The sequence below is a fragment of the Sinocyclocheilus grahami genome, unplaced genomic scaffold (genome assembly GCF_001515645.1).
Source record: "Sinocyclocheilus grahami isolate Dianchi unplaced genomic scaffold, SAMN03320097.WGS_v1.1 scaffold590.1, whole genome shotgun sequence".
NCBI classification, from domain to species: domain Eukaryota; kingdom Metazoa; phylum Chordata; class Actinopteri; order Cypriniformes; family Cyprinidae; genus Sinocyclocheilus; species Sinocyclocheilus grahami.
In genome coordinates, this window is record NW_015505769.1 from 13,047 (window position 1) to 29,497 (window position 16,451).

At 39.5% G+C, this 16,451-nt stretch overlaps 2 protein-coding genes across 2 annotated transcripts in view; both read left to right on the top strand.

Moving 5' to 3' along the window:
* LOC107557124 (collagen alpha-1(XXVIII) chain-like) overlaps positions 1-6,808 on the top strand; it is a gene marked incomplete at its 5' end in the record, with an annotated part of 19,242 nt that extends 12,434 nt beyond the window's left edge. The window contains 15 exons of the mRNA XM_016240454.1: positions 5-55; positions 235-303; positions 415-483; positions 601-669; positions 774-842; positions 2,104-2,172; positions 2,262-2,330; positions 2,410-2,490; positions 2,880-2,915; positions 3,030-3,066; positions 3,584-4,141; positions 4,718-4,974; positions 5,118-5,316; positions 6,228-6,419; positions 6,524-6,808. Coding sequence (XP_016095940.1) covers positions 5-55; positions 235-303; positions 415-483; positions 601-669; positions 774-842; positions 2,104-2,172; positions 2,262-2,330; positions 2,410-2,490; positions 2,880-2,915; positions 3,030-3,066; positions 3,584-4,141; positions 4,718-4,974; positions 5,118-5,316; positions 6,228-6,419; positions 6,524-6,531 — 1,833 coding nt within the window. The remainder of the gene's footprint in view (positions 1-4; positions 56-234; positions 304-414; positions 484-600; positions 670-773; positions 843-2,103; positions 2,173-2,261; positions 2,331-2,409; positions 2,491-2,879; positions 2,916-3,029; positions 3,067-3,583; positions 4,142-4,717; positions 4,975-5,117; positions 5,317-6,227; positions 6,420-6,523) is intronic.
* A 1,590-nt stretch (positions 6,809-8,398) lies between these two features.
* On the top strand, positions 8,399-12,850 carry LOC107557135 (kelch-like protein 41b). The gene is made up of 6 exons (XM_016240464.1): positions 8,399-9,595; positions 10,392-10,549; positions 10,652-10,759; positions 11,445-11,630; positions 12,059-12,208; positions 12,344-12,850. The coding sequence occupies exons 1-6, from the start codon at positions 8,480-8,482 to the stop codon at positions 12,453-12,455; spliced, it is 1,830 nt and encodes a 609-aa protein (XP_016095950.1). The 5' UTR covers positions 8,399-8,479; the 3' UTR covers positions 12,456-12,850.
* Positions 12,851-16,451: the final 3,601 nt, after the last annotated feature.

Consider the following 16,451-nt stretch of genomic DNA (forward strand, 5'->3'; position numbering starts at 1 on the left):
CCCTGGGCGCCCGGGATTACCTGGACTACCGGGACGTACCATAACAGGACCAAAAGTAAAAGCTTTTCTATTGCAATATGGAAATAAACCAAATTTGGGGTATTTTTCATATAAAATGAAGAAAAGCTTGTTTTCACAAGTCACTTTCTGACTTTTGAACCCCACGATATATGCAAAAAACCTTTCAAATGCACAGTGTGTCTGTAAAAAAAGCATTGTATTGTCTCATTGTAGGGTGATTTCGGCCCGCCAGGTCCATCTGGTCCAGTAGGAGAGACGGGATATGGACTTCCTGGGCCAAAGGTTCATTTAATTCTTAATTGTTATTAAGACTGTAAAATAAACACATGCTATTAATCCATGTTGTCAGTCTTGATTAAGCATCAATGGATTTGCTCATGCTTTGTTTCTCAGGGTGATCGTGGTGACCCAGGTCCTCCTGGTCTAAGTGGACCAAAAGGGGACGGCTATACTGGTCCCTCAGTGCGTTAAAAACCTCCACAGGCTCTTATTAAAATCCATTCATGATTATGACATCATTCTGTAGTGAGGTTCTCATAATTCACCATTAAGTCATATTTTGTTGTTGATGTTTTACAGGGGCCTCCTGGTCTTCCAGGTCTTCCAGGAGAACCTGGTCCAGAGGGCATAGGAATATCTGGACCAAAGGTAGGACTGTTCTTATGTGTCACCCTAAAGCAGATCACCTGTATATGAATATTATGATCAAATGGGGGTGTAAACACAGGTATTTCATCATGACTGTGTCTCAGGGTGATATTGGCTTCAGAGGTTTACCGGGCCCACCTGGACCTCCAGGCGAAGGACTACAAGGACTCCCTGTACGTCATCAAACGCAGACAGATATTATATCTTGATTTAGCCCTTGTCAATCTCATTCAGCTCTTCTTAGCTTTGATTTAGTGCATTCTTGCATTAGATCCTCTCCCATTGTGCCATAAGATTTCAGACTGAGATGGGTAAGACGGAGTATAGTAAAAGTAAAAATTATATGGTGGCATGCAATTAAATAAGCAACAGTAAAGGGTAAATAATTACACATTTAAGAGTGGATATCAGCAAGAACTCCTCACCATAATACAAAAGTAAAAATATTTCTGTGTGTTGATGAACATATCATATGAAAAGCATTTAAAATATTAAATATAAAATATTATTTACCATTCTAAAGTTTTTTTTATTCAGCAAAGCCACAACAAATTAATCAAACGTGACAGTGAAGACATTTATAATGTTACAGAAGATTTTCAAATAAACTTTCTATTCATCAGAGAATTCGGAGAAAAAAATGCATGAGAGTTTCCACAAAAATATTAAGCATAACAGCTGTTTTCAGCAAGGATAATAATAGTAAATGTTTCTTGAGCAGCAAATCAGAATATTATAGTTATTTCTGAAGGATCATGTGACACTGAAGACTGATGCTTAAAATTCAGCTTTGCATCATAGAAATAAATTACATTTTACAAAATATAAAAGTGTTACTTAAAATTGTAATAATGTTTCACATTATTACAGTTTTTACTGTATTTTTGATCAAATAAATGCAGCCTTTGTAAGCAGAAGAGACTTCTTTCAAAAACCAAAACATCTTACCAACCCCAAACATTTGAATGGTAGAGTTTTGGTATAGTACAAAAAAAAATTGTACAAATGTGGCTGATTGTTCCCATAATTAATAATAATGATTTGAAACTTTTAGGTTAAAATGTGTGTTTTGCTTTTTTTTTTTTTTTAAATAAATGGCATCTAATGTTATCACTTGATAATATCTGTAAAGTATTTCTTCTAATATCTGTCTACCTGAATGAACTTCCAATAGAATACGTGACATTCCTCAAAGGCTTAACACCTTAACACCACATTTATCATAGTATCTGTGATGATCGTATATTCACCACAAGATACGCACACACACTTGATCCAAATCTTCTACATATGTCCAGCAAATCCGGATAATGTAATCCAGTAACCTAAACTTCATTCCAGATGTCTCAGTGCTGCTTTTATCTCAGCACCATTGAATCTGAACGTGTTTTACCCTTGACTTGTGTTAATACTGAATGTCTCTGAACAAACCAGGGTAACATGGGAAGACCAGGACCTCCTGGACCTACTGGGCCACCTGGACAAGGCCTACAGGGTCCAAAGGTGGGACACTGGCATAAACAAATCATAAAGATTTGAACACATTTATATGTGTTTTCAAACCCATCAGCATATCTTATACACTATTGCAGGGTGATCAGGGGTCACAGGGTGTGAGCGGGCCAAGAGGACCTCCTGGAGAAGGAATGCCCGGGTCAAAGGTCTCAGGTTTTGTTAAATAATCTGTGTTGTGATTGAATATTTGTACAGTTTAATATGAAGCCCATTTGTGTTGTTCAGGGGGATCGTGGAGGTCAGGGCGAGAGAGGGATGAAGGGGGTTAAAGGTGATATTGGAGATTCTGGCGTTCCTGGACAAACAGTTAGTAAATTACCCTCAGCATTGACAGAGTTGCTGCCTGTGTGAAGCATTTCAAATCAGTCATAATGTATACGAGTTTCTATTTCATATCGGATGCAGCCTAAATAATAGACAGCAAGGTAATTTGTTAAAATGTGGTCATGTGCAATGAAATAAATAATTTGGTTCAATAGCATGCAATGAAATACACATCCCAATAAAATGCATTAAAAAAATTGTAAAACTGAAACATTTAAGAACAACAGAAATCAGTAAGAACTTCTCACCATTATTTAAAGCAAACTATGTTTAAAGCAATTTATGTTTATAAAATATCTCAGTCATGTAATTTCCCTTTTTCTGTATATTTTGAGATTTGAGATTATAACTCACTAATTTACTTTTTTCAGGGTAGACCAGGAATCAAAGGAGAATCTGGACTAACGGTGTGTCTTTTACATCTTTCACATCATACTACATCATTCAAATCATAATATGCATTTTATGCATATATGCATTTCAAACGACATGCATATTAATTTTTTTTTTTTTTTTTTTAGAGGGACGACATAATCAGAATGATCAGGGAGATTTGTGGTATGTGTATCCCACATTACATTTGAACATAATTTGCTTTATATACTGTTCAAAAGTTTGGGGTCTGTAAGATTTTAAAAAAATGTCTCTCCTGCTCACCAGGACTGCATTTATTTGATAAAAAATACTGGAAAAACTGTAATATTGTGAAACAATTTTGCAGTTTAAAATAACAGTTTTCTATTGTAATACATTTTAAAATGTAATTTATTTCTGTGATGCAAAGCTGAATTTTCAGCATCATTACTCCAGTCTTCAGTGTCACATGATCAAGAAACATTTCTATATTTTTGTGGAAACTGTGATACATTTTTTCAATATTTTTAATGAATAGAACGTTTAAAAGAACAGCATTGATTTGAAATAGAAATCTTTAACATTATAAATTGATATTGTCACTTTTAATCAATTTAATGGATCGTAAATAAAAGCATTAATTATTTTAGAAACATTTTACTCACCCCACTTTTGAATGGTAGTGTGTAAAGTTCATGAAATGTCCTGTATTGTCTATCAGGTTGTGGAGTCAAGTGTAAAGAGCGTCCCATGGAGCTGGTATTTGTGATTGACAGCTCTGAAAGCGTCGGGCCTGAAAACTTTGAGATCATCAAGGACTTTGTGGCCACTCTGGTCGACAGACTCACCGTGGGGCGTAATGCCACCCGAGTCGGTCTCGTTTTGTACAGCTTAGAGGTCCAGCTTGAGTTCAACCTCGCTCGCTACATGACCAAACAAGATGTCAAACAAGCGATACGCAGGGTTCACTACATGGGCGAGGGAACATACACCGGCTCTGCCATCCGCAAAGCAACTCAGGAAGCATTTTACAGTGCAAGGACGGGGGTCAGGAAGGTTACCATTGTCATCACAGACGGACAAACGGATAAACGGGAGCCTGTGAAGCTGGAAATCGCTGTCAGGGAGGCGCATGCAGCTAACATTGAGATGTACGCTCTGGGGATTGTTAACATTAGTGATCCGACACAGGAAGAGTTTCTCCAGGAGCTCAATCTCATTGCGTCGGACCCTGACAGTGAGCACATGTTCTACATAGACCACTTCAACACCTTGCCAGGTAACAGATACAACAAACTTGAGGCTGAATGCCAATTCACGTACTTCTACTATATGAAAATACTTATGTTTGCATGCGATACATATGGAGGTATGCAAATAACCTTCAATATGTGCAAGATGTTTTTTCTCACAAAATGGTGTATTTATGGTGCATCTACCAGCAGGGGCATGTTTTTTTGTTTTGTTTTGGTTTGTTTTTTTATATCCCTTTTTATCTTGACTCACTATTTGATTGCACTGCTAGTAAGTCATTTTTAAACAAACTTTATACATTTTACACAAACGTGAATATGTTAAATATGCTAAATATTTGCATTTTGTATGATCATAACTGCACTTCAACATCTAAAGTCTTTGGTGCAGCAGTTATACCTTAAAAAGCCTGAATAATTAAAGTTAAATTTACTTTTGATTTATTACAATAAAATTGCAATTCATTATTACAATGATCATATACTATATTTATTTAATTTCAATAAATCCAAATGATTGGCTTAATCTGGAATTGATCAGATGTTTACATTTGGGTAGAATTAAATATCTAATATTGCTTTTCTCTCTTTTTAATTCACAGCTCTGGAGTCCAAACTGGTCAATCAGCTCTGTGAGGATGAAAACGGAGCACTTATCTTCAGTCGCATTAATGGTTTTGAAAACGGATATGGTATTAATGGCAACCGCATCAATGGTAATGGCAGGTACAATTATGGCACAAACATAAATGAAGGCCACAGAGAGAACACGAGAACACACTCTGGGATGAACACTGTCACTCACGAGAGCGGGAGAGGAGACACGTTTGCTCCAACAGCTGGTCCAGACATTACTGAGGTTAGTGCACTGATGGTCTCAACAGTGACCACCCGCTTTCTTGCTGGCCTTGGTTTAGTAATAAAGATAATGAATGGAATTTTTACTTGCGCTCAACTTTGATTTTGTTTTGAGTGTTTTTAGAGTTTCTAATGTTCTCTCAGGAGGATGAGCGGGTACCTGAGACACCAGACACAAACACTTCAGAGCAGAGCAGCGGTAGAGGAGATACTCCAACAGACACTGGGGCATCCACACACAGCAGGCCTTCATCAGGGACAACATCATCATCATCAACATCAACTGTGAACACCTCAACCTCAGTGCGGTATATACCAGCACCACGACCACCATTGCCTAAAGGTAAAAACAAAACACATTCACTAATACATGACAAAATACTCTACTGTTCAAAAGCTAGGGATCAGTAGGATTTCTCTTAATTAGTTAGTTAAAGAAGTGAATGCTTGTATTCAGCAAAGATGCATTAAATAAATCAAAAGTGACAGTAATTACTTAAATATTGTTACAAAAGATTTCTATTTCAAATAAATACAGTTTTTTTTTTTACTTGAAAAACGTATCACAGTTTCTGCAAAAAAACAGCAAGCAGCACAACTGTTTTCAACATGGATAATAATCAGAAATGTTTCTTGAGCAGCAAATCAGCATATTAGAATGATTTCTGAAGATCATGTGACACTGAAGACTGGAGTAATGATGCTGAAAATTTAGCTTTGATCACAGAAATAAATGACATTTTAAAGTATGCATATTACAATAGAAAATGTATTTTAAATAGTATCAGTTTTCTGTATCTTTGATCAAATAAATGCAGGCTTAGTGAGCATAAGAGACTTCTTTCAAAAAAAAAAAAAATCTTACCAACTACAAACTTTTGAATGGTAGTGTACATTCTCCAAATGCCTAATTTCATAGATACTCATTCATTTTTTGGGAAACATTATCTAACAAATAAAGCATCTTGTTCGTTTTGTGACATTTACTTGCATCTTTTTTTTTTTTTTTACTTATTTAAAAGTGCAAAGTCTGCTGCACATGCATGCACAGGATGTGTGATATCACATGCATTCCAGATCATCTTGTCACCAAATTACCTATATCATCTGCAGTCTTTTGATTTATTGAAATGTCTGATGAACAACAAAAAAACTCTATAGTTGAAAAAGCAAGTAACTTAGTGAAATGTCTGAAAATGTTGTTCACCAGACAAGATCTGAAATATGTAAATCTTTTTTTTAATCTGTTTTCAGAGGTTGTATCTCTGGACCCCCGTTGTGAGCTGCTCCTGGATCAGGGCCCTTGTCGGGACTATAACATCCGCTGGTATTACGACCGGCAGGCCAACGCCTGCGCGCAGTTCTGGTACGGAGGCTGTGACGGGAACCGTAACCGCTTTGACACAGAAGAAGATTGCAAAAAGACATGTGTTGTCCTGAGAGCAGGTAAAATGCACATTTGAATTTAACTTATCCCTGGTAGAAATGACTGAAAATGAAAATGGACACCAGTTTCTGCCATATAGTCACACTCTTTTCTTTGCATTTAGGAGGCTGATATCCATTATGGATACATTTCCCTTTGTCTGTAATTCCTCACACTCCAATACAACGGACCTGCACTGAAATACACAAAGTATATGAAAAATTGGTAGGACAGGGCATTTTATTGAGAGTAGCTAATTGATAAAGCACAGTACTTTCATATCACAACCTTCAGAACTGTGAATAAGCAATACTGTAATATTGTACACTGTCATAGTTACACAACATTCATTGAACTGACATTAATGTAATAAATGAAACGTAGTCTTGATTTTGAAAACTAATGTTGTTGGAATCAATGTAATAAAGCTTGTGATTTTGTATCTTGTACTTTTGGTAATAAAATATTTTGTATGTAGATAAATGGCCTGGCTGTTACACTGTCAACAAATCCAGATTTTCTGCAATTTCATGTTCACTAAATCATGCTGCATTTATGTTCAGCTCAAGAAAGATTTGTGCTGGTTATTATAGTGTTATAATGAGGTAATAAGGAAGATGTTCTGTAGTGACTTTGAGGTTACACACTGCCATCTCTTGGAGAGAAATTAAGGTACGGTATTATGATAGTGTGATGTCTAAGGATGTCCATAATACCTGAGAAAGCAGTGCCTTAGCATTCCCATTCATCTCAGTGGCAGTACTGGACGTGCATTACCTGAATCCTGCCATTTTTGTTCATGTATATTTATCCTTATTATACAGTAGTAGGGCTCCAATACAATCAACCCCAAACTTCTGAGAAAACCGCATCGAAAATAAAAACCTAATTGCTGAATAAACCTCAGCTAACCTCTAGCAATTAAACTGGTATCTTTTTCACTCGTGCTTGTCATTAATATCTCCTCATGCTTCCTCTTTAACAGTCTCACACATATGTCCCTAATGCTTTGACTTATATTACACGTCTCCTTCCCCCAAAACCTTTCTGTCTGTTTTAATTTTAGTAATAGTGTCTCTAGTGTGACTGGCCCTCTCCTCTGAGCCCTGAGATCATTCTAGAACCATTTGCTAGAGTTGGAAAAACATGAAATCCCATGTATTTATGATTGTCAATGCATTCTTTCAAATGGCACCAGTGAAGTTCAAATAATTAGTCTGAATTATATTTGTAATGACCCTAATTACTGTTTAACCAGGAAGTATTCATCTTTAAATGCGTTTGTACATTTGAAGTTGTGTTTAAGCAATGTTTTCAACACAGAAAAAAATTGTACAAAAGCTTGTCACTGGGATAGTAGCCTTAAAAGGACAACTTTGGACCTTATCGACCCCTAAAAGGTACATATTAGAGTGGTGAAATGAACCCTTAAGGTACTACTATTAACCTTTTATTGGTAAATTAGATACAAAGATGTCCCTTTGAGGGTAATTTGTACTCTTTGTACCCCTAAAGGTACAGTTTTTGCTCTATTTTCTGAGAGTGCACAAATATAACCAGCTACAGATCCATGTCCTCCCAGGATCTGACATATGAATAATAAAGTTTGACTCAAGACACCGAGTGGTTGAGGCAGTTGAAAATGGCTCATCACCTGTTGTAGTCGCAGCTGTCTTTAAACACTGCTAGCGGAACCCTTCGTTTATGTGGGGAACTGAACTCAAAGACACTTGCATAAAAACATCCAGACAAAGTATAGAAGAATACATTGGAATTGGTAAAACTTGTAGACTCACAGGTCTCCTCAGAGCTTTATGTGACAGCTGACGTCTAGGCTGGCCATCACATTGGGATCTCCTTCTTCACAACTAGCATTGAGGGATGAGAGAGGCAGTGGGGGTGGACAAGAGCGGGAGGGTTATATTTAGAACTGCAGGATTAAATAACAGCCCCTTCACTCTGGGAATCTTTTCAGCACTCTGTCCTTTTCCAGCCCGGCCGGTGTGGCGAGCAGACCTGTAGCCACCTTCTCCCCTTTTTCTTCTCTTGTCCGTCAATTCCCATCTTGAAACGCAACAGCATGGATCCTAAAGCCATAAAGGAGGAGCTGCGGCTGTTCCAGAGCACCTTGCTTCAGGATGGACTGAAGGAACTTCTGAATGAGAACAAGTTTGTGGACTGCACTTTGAAAATTGGCGACCGCTGCTTTCCCTGCCACCGCCTGATCATGGCCGCCTGTAGTCCTTACTTCAGAGAGCTCTTCTTCTCCGAGGACGGCAAGGAGAAGGAAAGCAGCAAGGAAGTAGTTCTGGACGACGTTGATCCCAATATCATGGATATGATCATCCAGTATCTGTATTCCGCTGAGATCGACTTGACGGACGACAACATTCAGGAGATCTTTGCAGTGGCGAACCGTTTCCAGATTCCCTCAGTGTTTACAGTATGTGTGAACTATCTCCAGAAGAAGCTGTCGCTGTCTAACTGTCTTGCCGTCTTCAGGCTCGGCCTGGTCCTCGGCGTTCCCAGGCTCGCCATAGCAGCACGCGATTTCATCGCTGACCGCTTTGAAACTGTGGCGGCCGAAGAGGAGTTCCTTCAGCTGGCATCTCACGAGCTCTTGGCCCTGATTGGTGGAGATACGCTTAACGTGGAGAAGGAGGAGGTCGTGTTTGAGTCGGTGATGAAGTGGGTGCGCAGCGACAAGGCCAAGCGCGCCAACAATCTGGGCGAAGCGTTCGAGTGCATCCGTTTCCGCCTTCTTCCGGAGAAGTACCTCCGGGAGAAAGTCGAGACCGATGACATCATCAAGGCAGATCCAGAACTCTTGAAGAAGCTGCAAGTCATCAAAGACGCCTTCGGAGGAAAACTCCCCGAGAAGAAACCCAAAGAGAAGAAGGAAGGAGAGGTGAACAGAGAGGACGGAGCAGAGGAGGAAGAGGAGCTGCTACCGGGTTACTTGAACGATAATCGTAGACTGGGGATGTACGGACGAGACCTGATCCTCATGATTAATGACACGGCTGCTGTGGCGTACGACGTGGCCGAGAATGAGTGTTTTCTGGCTGCCACGGCAGAGCAGCTGCCGAAGAACCACGTGAGTCTCTGCACCAAGAAGAACCAGCTCTTTATCATTGGTGGCCTGTTTGTCGATGAAGACAGCAAAGAGTCTCCTCTGCAGTGCTACTTCTACCAGGTACAAAATAACTTTAAAAACTAGGTACTGGTGTGATGGTAACCACAATAGGTTTCTTAAACTACCTTTACCAAAATGGTCTTCGCCAAGAAGATCATGCTGGTCCACTTGCTAGACCAGGACCAGCATGGTAATCCATATTTTTGGTCTTTTCATGGGACTTTAAAATAAAATAACTTTAATCTGCAAACTTGAATCAATTTCCTAGATACTTCACAGGTTAAAGTTATCTTCAATCCTCTATTTAGAGTATCTGAATTGAGCTTCATTTATGGTAATGACAACACTTTACAATACATTTCAATTTGATAACATGAACTAACAATGATCAGTGCTTTTACAGTGTTTAGGTTAATTGTATATTCAACATATACTAATGCATTATAATTATTTAAAGTTGCATAAATTAACATTAATTATTATAACGAAATATGAATTAACTATGCTTTCCACATGGTTTCAAAGCAGCTTTACAAAATATCGAGATGTTAATAATGTCTTAATATCTTCATACCTTATGCATTTAGCAGATTAAACTGTATGTATGCAGATATATCCAACTTTACTTAAAGAGCTGGGCGATAACGTAGTAACATTTTGCGACAATAAAACTTAAAACTATGTAAACAATATTAGCCTATATTTATAAATGAACATGAATCTAGATGAATAAATTCAGTAAAAATAGTTGTTTGTTGTTAGTTCAGGATATCTACACTAATGTTAATAAGTTGTTCCATACTGTAAAGTATTATGGAACTTATTTGTCATTTTAAAACTATTCTATCTTATTCAGTTGGACAGTATTGCTGCAGATTGGAGGGCAATGCCACCTATGCCCAGCCCTCGATGCCTGTTCAGTATGGGTGAATGTGCAAACCTGCTGTTCGCCATCGCTGGCAAAGACCTGCAGACCAACGAGTCCCTCGACTCCGTCATGTGTTATGACACTGAGTATGAATTCAAAAGCTTTGTCTGTCCAACTGCTGATACTGCTCTTCACACTTGACTGCTGGCTCGGATGTGTGGCTTCAATAGTATTTCATGTCATTGCAGAAAGATGAAATGGCACGAGACCAAGAAACTTCCTCTGCGTATTCACGGCCATTCAGTTGTCTCACATAACAACCTGGTGTACTGCATTGGAGGAAAGACAGATGACAAGTAAGTGTGTGTGTGTGTGTGTGTAACTGTGATCAGAGGTGCTCAGGAACATATGGTGTAGTTTGCAGCTGTCTGTGATCCATCAAAGTTCCTCAAAAATCCTCTGTACATGACATTTAAAGGGCTCTTATCACGAGAAACCAATGACGTATTCATCTTTTCAGATAAAACAACTTGATGAAACATCCTCTTCCTCTTCAGTCCTAAAAAAGCATTTATTGAAATAGAGCAGCTTAGTTGCTACTATTACTAAACACCAAAAAACTAGTAAAAAGTAAAGGAAACCTGCCCAACTGTGCACTGTTCCTGCCTGTGTGTAGCACCTACATTCTGCATGTTTGAAACGAGTGGCTTAAGTTTATCTTGATATAAATAAATAATAATAGAAAATTATACAATTATACATTGTATATGTACCTAAATATGAAGAACAGCCCCTTTAAAAGTCAGATTGAGCTGGAGCACAAGTTACTACTTTTTAAAGAAAGATTACAAAACAATATTTTTATTTAAAATAATTTGAACCAATGGATTTTTCACAATAACTCCAAGAATGTGCTTTAAGAATGTACTGTACATAAGGTCAGCTTTGATTTCATATTGAAAGTCGACATCATTTGGTGCATTGTAAATTATTTGATTAAAAAATATAAAAGTAAATAAATCTCTCTTTTCTCTCTCACAGCAAAGCTATCAATAAAATGTTCGTGTACAACCACAAGCAGTCAGAATGGCGAGAACTGGCTGCTATGAAGACGCCCAGAGCGATGTTTGGTGCCATAGTTCATAAGGGGAAAATCATCGTAACTGGGGGAGTGAATGAGGAAGGACTCACAGCTTTATCTGAAGTCTACGATTTTGGCACAAACAAGTATGATTTCTCACCAGTGTTATTTATATATTATTAAAGTATTTATCAAATATTTTGAACTGGCTTTTATTTATATCGTTCTAATTTTTAATTTAATTTTAGTTAATTATTTTTTTTTTATGTGCTTTTGTCATTATTATTTAAAATATTTCTATTTATTTTCCATTTATTTTTATCTCAATTTTAGTCATTTTAGTACTTTAACTTATTTTATTTCACTTATATGCCAAAGCAACATTTCTAATTTTGTTTTCTTAAGTTTTTCATGCAATATTTTATTTTATTTATATGAAACGATAATATTGTATATGTACAGAGATATAACATTATAGATATTGTCTTCCTGTGATTTTTTTCATCTCTTCACTGCTTCTGCATGTAAAAATGAAATATGTATATTGTATTATATTAATATGATTTGCTCTTAGGTGGGACACATTCACAGAGTTCCCTCAGGAGCGCAGCTCGGTGAATCTCGTGAGCACCTTAGGAGGAAACCTCTTTGCAATTGGTGGCTTTGCTATTGTAGAGCTGGAGGACAAAAACATCGGGCCCTCTGAGATCACTGACGTTTGGCAGTAAGTCATCCCGATTCTGTGTCCAGCTGGTTCTGAAAGGAAAAAAAGAGTTTTAATTAATTAGTCGAGTTCCAAAAAAGAGTCCAGGAATAGAACTGGAAGTCAATTTATGTATTGACCTGTTTTCTTTCACAGGTATGAAGAAGACAAAAAGACATGGAGCGGCATGCTGAGAGAGATGCGCTACGCTTCCGGCTCTTCCTGCGTTGGCATGCGTCTGAATGCTGCCAGGATGCCCAAACTTTAAATCAAACCAATTTTTTTTAAGTGTGACCCCCCTGTGGTCATGTGACCTTTGACCTCAGCACACAGCTGTCTGTGGTCATTTATATCTAGTCTAAAATGAGAAGCCAAGGAAACTAAACCTTTTTCATAAAACTAAGTGTGAAAAAAGCTTTCCGGTTCCCTAAAGTATTTTTTCTTTTACATTTTAGACAAACACTGTTAATGTGAAATGTGTGTGTGTGTGTGTGTGTGTGTGTGTGAACATGAGCCATTTCCCATTTAATACCCTGACAGATTGACAGAACCATATAAGCAAAAACAGGTGCATTTCTGTATTGTTATACAGTAATAAAAATAAACTCTCAAAAATACTTTTAAAATACTAGGTTATTATATGTATATGCATTTTTTGTAAAATAAACCATTTTAAACCATATCAACATTTTTAGCAGACAGTTTTCTCTGATGATTGCAAAAACAAAAAAAGCCATTTATTTTGGCTAGGACTGGCTAATTACATTAATTTAACTGCAACATATTTATTGAGATACATACATACATATTTCAATAAATAATACTAATAAGTTGCCGTTAAATCAATGTCACAATGCCAGTCCTAGCCATATACTTTTTTTCAAGTTTACCTATCACAGTATCTCCATATTGTCAGACTCTGTTTCGTGTTTTGTGTGTGTTTTGCTCCCCATGTCTTTCCATGCCCTTATTTGGTTCTTCCTGTTCCTGTTCTAATTATGTTTATTGTTTCATTAGTTCCAGGTGTGTCTCGTCATCCCATTCTTTAGTCCTCTCCTGTGTATTTATAGTGAGCCCTGTTCTAAGTTACTCCTCGCTCCAACACAGTAGCAAATGTGACAGAATACTGGACCGTGACAGTAAGCGGCGCCCCTTCTCTCTGTGTCTAAAAAGTATTTTGTTTTCCTATTCATTTCTCCCCACCAACATGGAGGAAAGACCGATGTTCATCGCCGTGGCTCAGGCGTGCCGCTCGCCCTCGCCAGCTCCCTCGATGGGGAGACCCTTGTGACGCTTTTCCAGCTCGGGGTCACTTACCATCAGTCAACGGAGCTCCCAGACACCACTAACCTCGCCTGGAAGGAGGCGGTCATCTGGTGTCTGGAGAGTCTCCGATCCTGATCCGAAACCCCTCCGCCGGCCGTTCCACAGTCAAGCCCGCCGGCCGCAGCTCACTCAAGTCCGCCGACCGTGCCTTTCACCCCGAACCTAAAGGGGAATCTAAAGAGTAGAAGGCAGTCGGCGCCAGACCCAGAGCTCGCTCCAGTGTCGGCTCCAGCCCCGGTGCTCGCTCCAGTGTCGGCTCCAGCCCCAGAGCTTGCTCCAGGCCCCGAATCCAGCCCAAAGAGGGCTCCTGTCCCCGAGTCTAGCCCAGAGCTTGCTCCAGGCCCCGAATCCAGCCCAAAGAGGGCTCCTGTCCCCGAGTCTAGCCCAGAGCTTGCTCCAGGCCCCGAATCCAGCCCAAAGAGGGCTCCTGTCCCCGAGTCTAGCCCAGAGCTTGCTCCAGGCCCCGAATCCAGCCCAAAGAGGGCTCCTGTCCCCGAGTCTAGCCCAGAGAGGGCTCCTGTCCCCGAGTCTAGCCCAGAGAGGGCACCAGTCCCCGAGTCTAGCCCAGAGAGGGCACCAGTCCCCGAGTCTAGCCCAGAGAGGGCTCCAGTCACTGAGTTTAGCACAGAAAGGGTCCAGTTCCCATGTCGAGGAGGGATCCAGTCCCCAAGTCAAGCCCAGGGAGGGCCACTGTTCCCAAGTTAGGCCTACGGAGGGCCTTTAAAATCGATATTCTCCCCAAAGATTTTTGGGGGGGATAGTATGGGTCTGTCCGTAGTGGCCGGGCCGAGTGGCGAGGCCAAGGCCACGGAGGCTGTCCAGCCATGGTGTCTTGAGTTTGTAGCTGTAGAAGCCGGGCCGAGAGGGGAGGGCAGGGCCACGGAGGCCATAGAGGGGAGGCCAGGGCCACGGAGGCCATCCTGCCATGGCCTCCCGAGTCTCCTGATCCGCCACGGCCTCCTGGGCTCCCTGCTCTGCCATGGCCTCCTGAGTTCCCTACTCCGCCATGGCCTCCTGAGTTCCCTGCTCCGCTGTGGCCTCCTGAACTGCCTGCTCCGCCATGGCTTCCTAGTCTGCCTGCACCGCCATAGCGCCCCGAGCTCCACTTTATAGTGAGCCCTGTTCTAAGTTTGGTCGTCCGGTATTGTGAATGTCTGTTGATGTCTACCTCCTCAGCTACGTGTGTTTTCCTGGTTCCCTTGATTTTATTAAAACTTCCTTGTTGACATACACCACGTCTCCTCGTTCCGCGCTCCAACACAGTAGCAAACGTGACACATATACCCAGTGGTAACACTTCTTTAATAAATACAACACTATTTGATATTGTTTCTATAACCTTTATTAAATTAATAAAATCTATACAAAATATATACATTCATATTTATTTCTAAATGTTCCTAAAAAATATCAAGCAAATGTAAAATATATTTATTAAAATATCACTTTTTTTTTTTTACTGCTTGTGTTTCTTAGCTTGGAGCCAGTGCTTCACAATGTTTCTCCAATGCAGGACTGAAAGTTTCTCAGTAATGTGGTCTCTTCTGGTCTGTATATGTTTAGAGTAGGGTGACCATACGTGCCATTTTCCCAGGACGCGTCCTGGCCAGGATTTCTATATTGCCTAAAATATCTAGGTTTTGGCTTTGTTTGCATGTGCAGACCTTTGTTTGCAGGTGTATGACATCAAAGTACCTCGAGAGCATTTTGAAAGCATAAGGAACCGTCTGTATGGTATTTTGATGTCATACACCGATCGGTCTGCACACGCAAACAAAGCCAAAACCTAGATATTTTAGGCAATATAGAAATCCTGGCCAGGACGCGTCCTGGGAAAATGGCACGTATGGTCACCCTAGTTTAGAGGAGATCTTGAGTGGGAACCTTGAAGAAGCTGCTTGTGTGTTTGTCATTGTGGGATTTTTGCTCACTTTGGTTTTGCAGTTTTAAACATCTTCACTGTAAATTGTCTTGATATTAAGCACTTTTTGTCTTCATTGTGACACTTCAAATGCAAACACTGAAGTTCATTACAGTGCAGCAGAGTGAATTTTTCTTTGATTTCAGTACCTTCAGAAGCTGATCCAGTGAAACTGGTGAAGAATCACCAACCTGCTGCTGAAATAAACATGAACACAAGAGGAGTTTTACCTCTGAGACGAGACACTATGAGCTATTTAGGACAACAGTGAGGTCAGTCAGTCTAGAGGCCTTCAAACTCGACCGTGTCGTGAGTGAGTTTACTTCGAAACTTATAATGAGCACAAGGCATGTCGACACGGTTCTTGTGTTCAGATTTCACTGCACAAAATCAAAACTGACCTAAACTATCACAGTCACTAAATGAAAAGCCGATCAGTCATTGTTAACTCTTCAATAATCGTCGCGGGATGCTGATGAGAGTCAGGTTTACAGAAAACACCAACAGAGCGTTGCCATGGATACTGATGAAGCGCGTTGTCATGAACGCTGAAAAAAAAATCCATCAATACTTAAAAACCTATGAAATTTTTACGTTTTTAATGCGTTTATTTTCGTTAAATACTATACGTTTATGTGTTTAATGGATTTTTGCCAGCTATAGTAATAGTCGCTTGTGCTTCTAAACTCCACTTTTTTTGCATGCTGTGTGAGTGGTGAGAATTTTGATTCAAGTGACTCATCCGAAATAAAAATAATAATAACAATAATAATTCAGTGACATTAATGTTTACGCCAGTAGGTGGCGCCAAATGAACACCAAACTTACTGAGAGAAAAAAACAACAACAACATCAACAAATGAGAGTAGTAAACAAACTTTAACAGCTTCCACAGGATTTCATTTATAAACAGTGGAGATCATTTATAAAAGTAGAGAACAATCTATAAATACTTGATTTTTTTCTGAAATTGTTGCTGAAGGAGGTTCTGATAAACATTTGCATTCACCCTTCCAT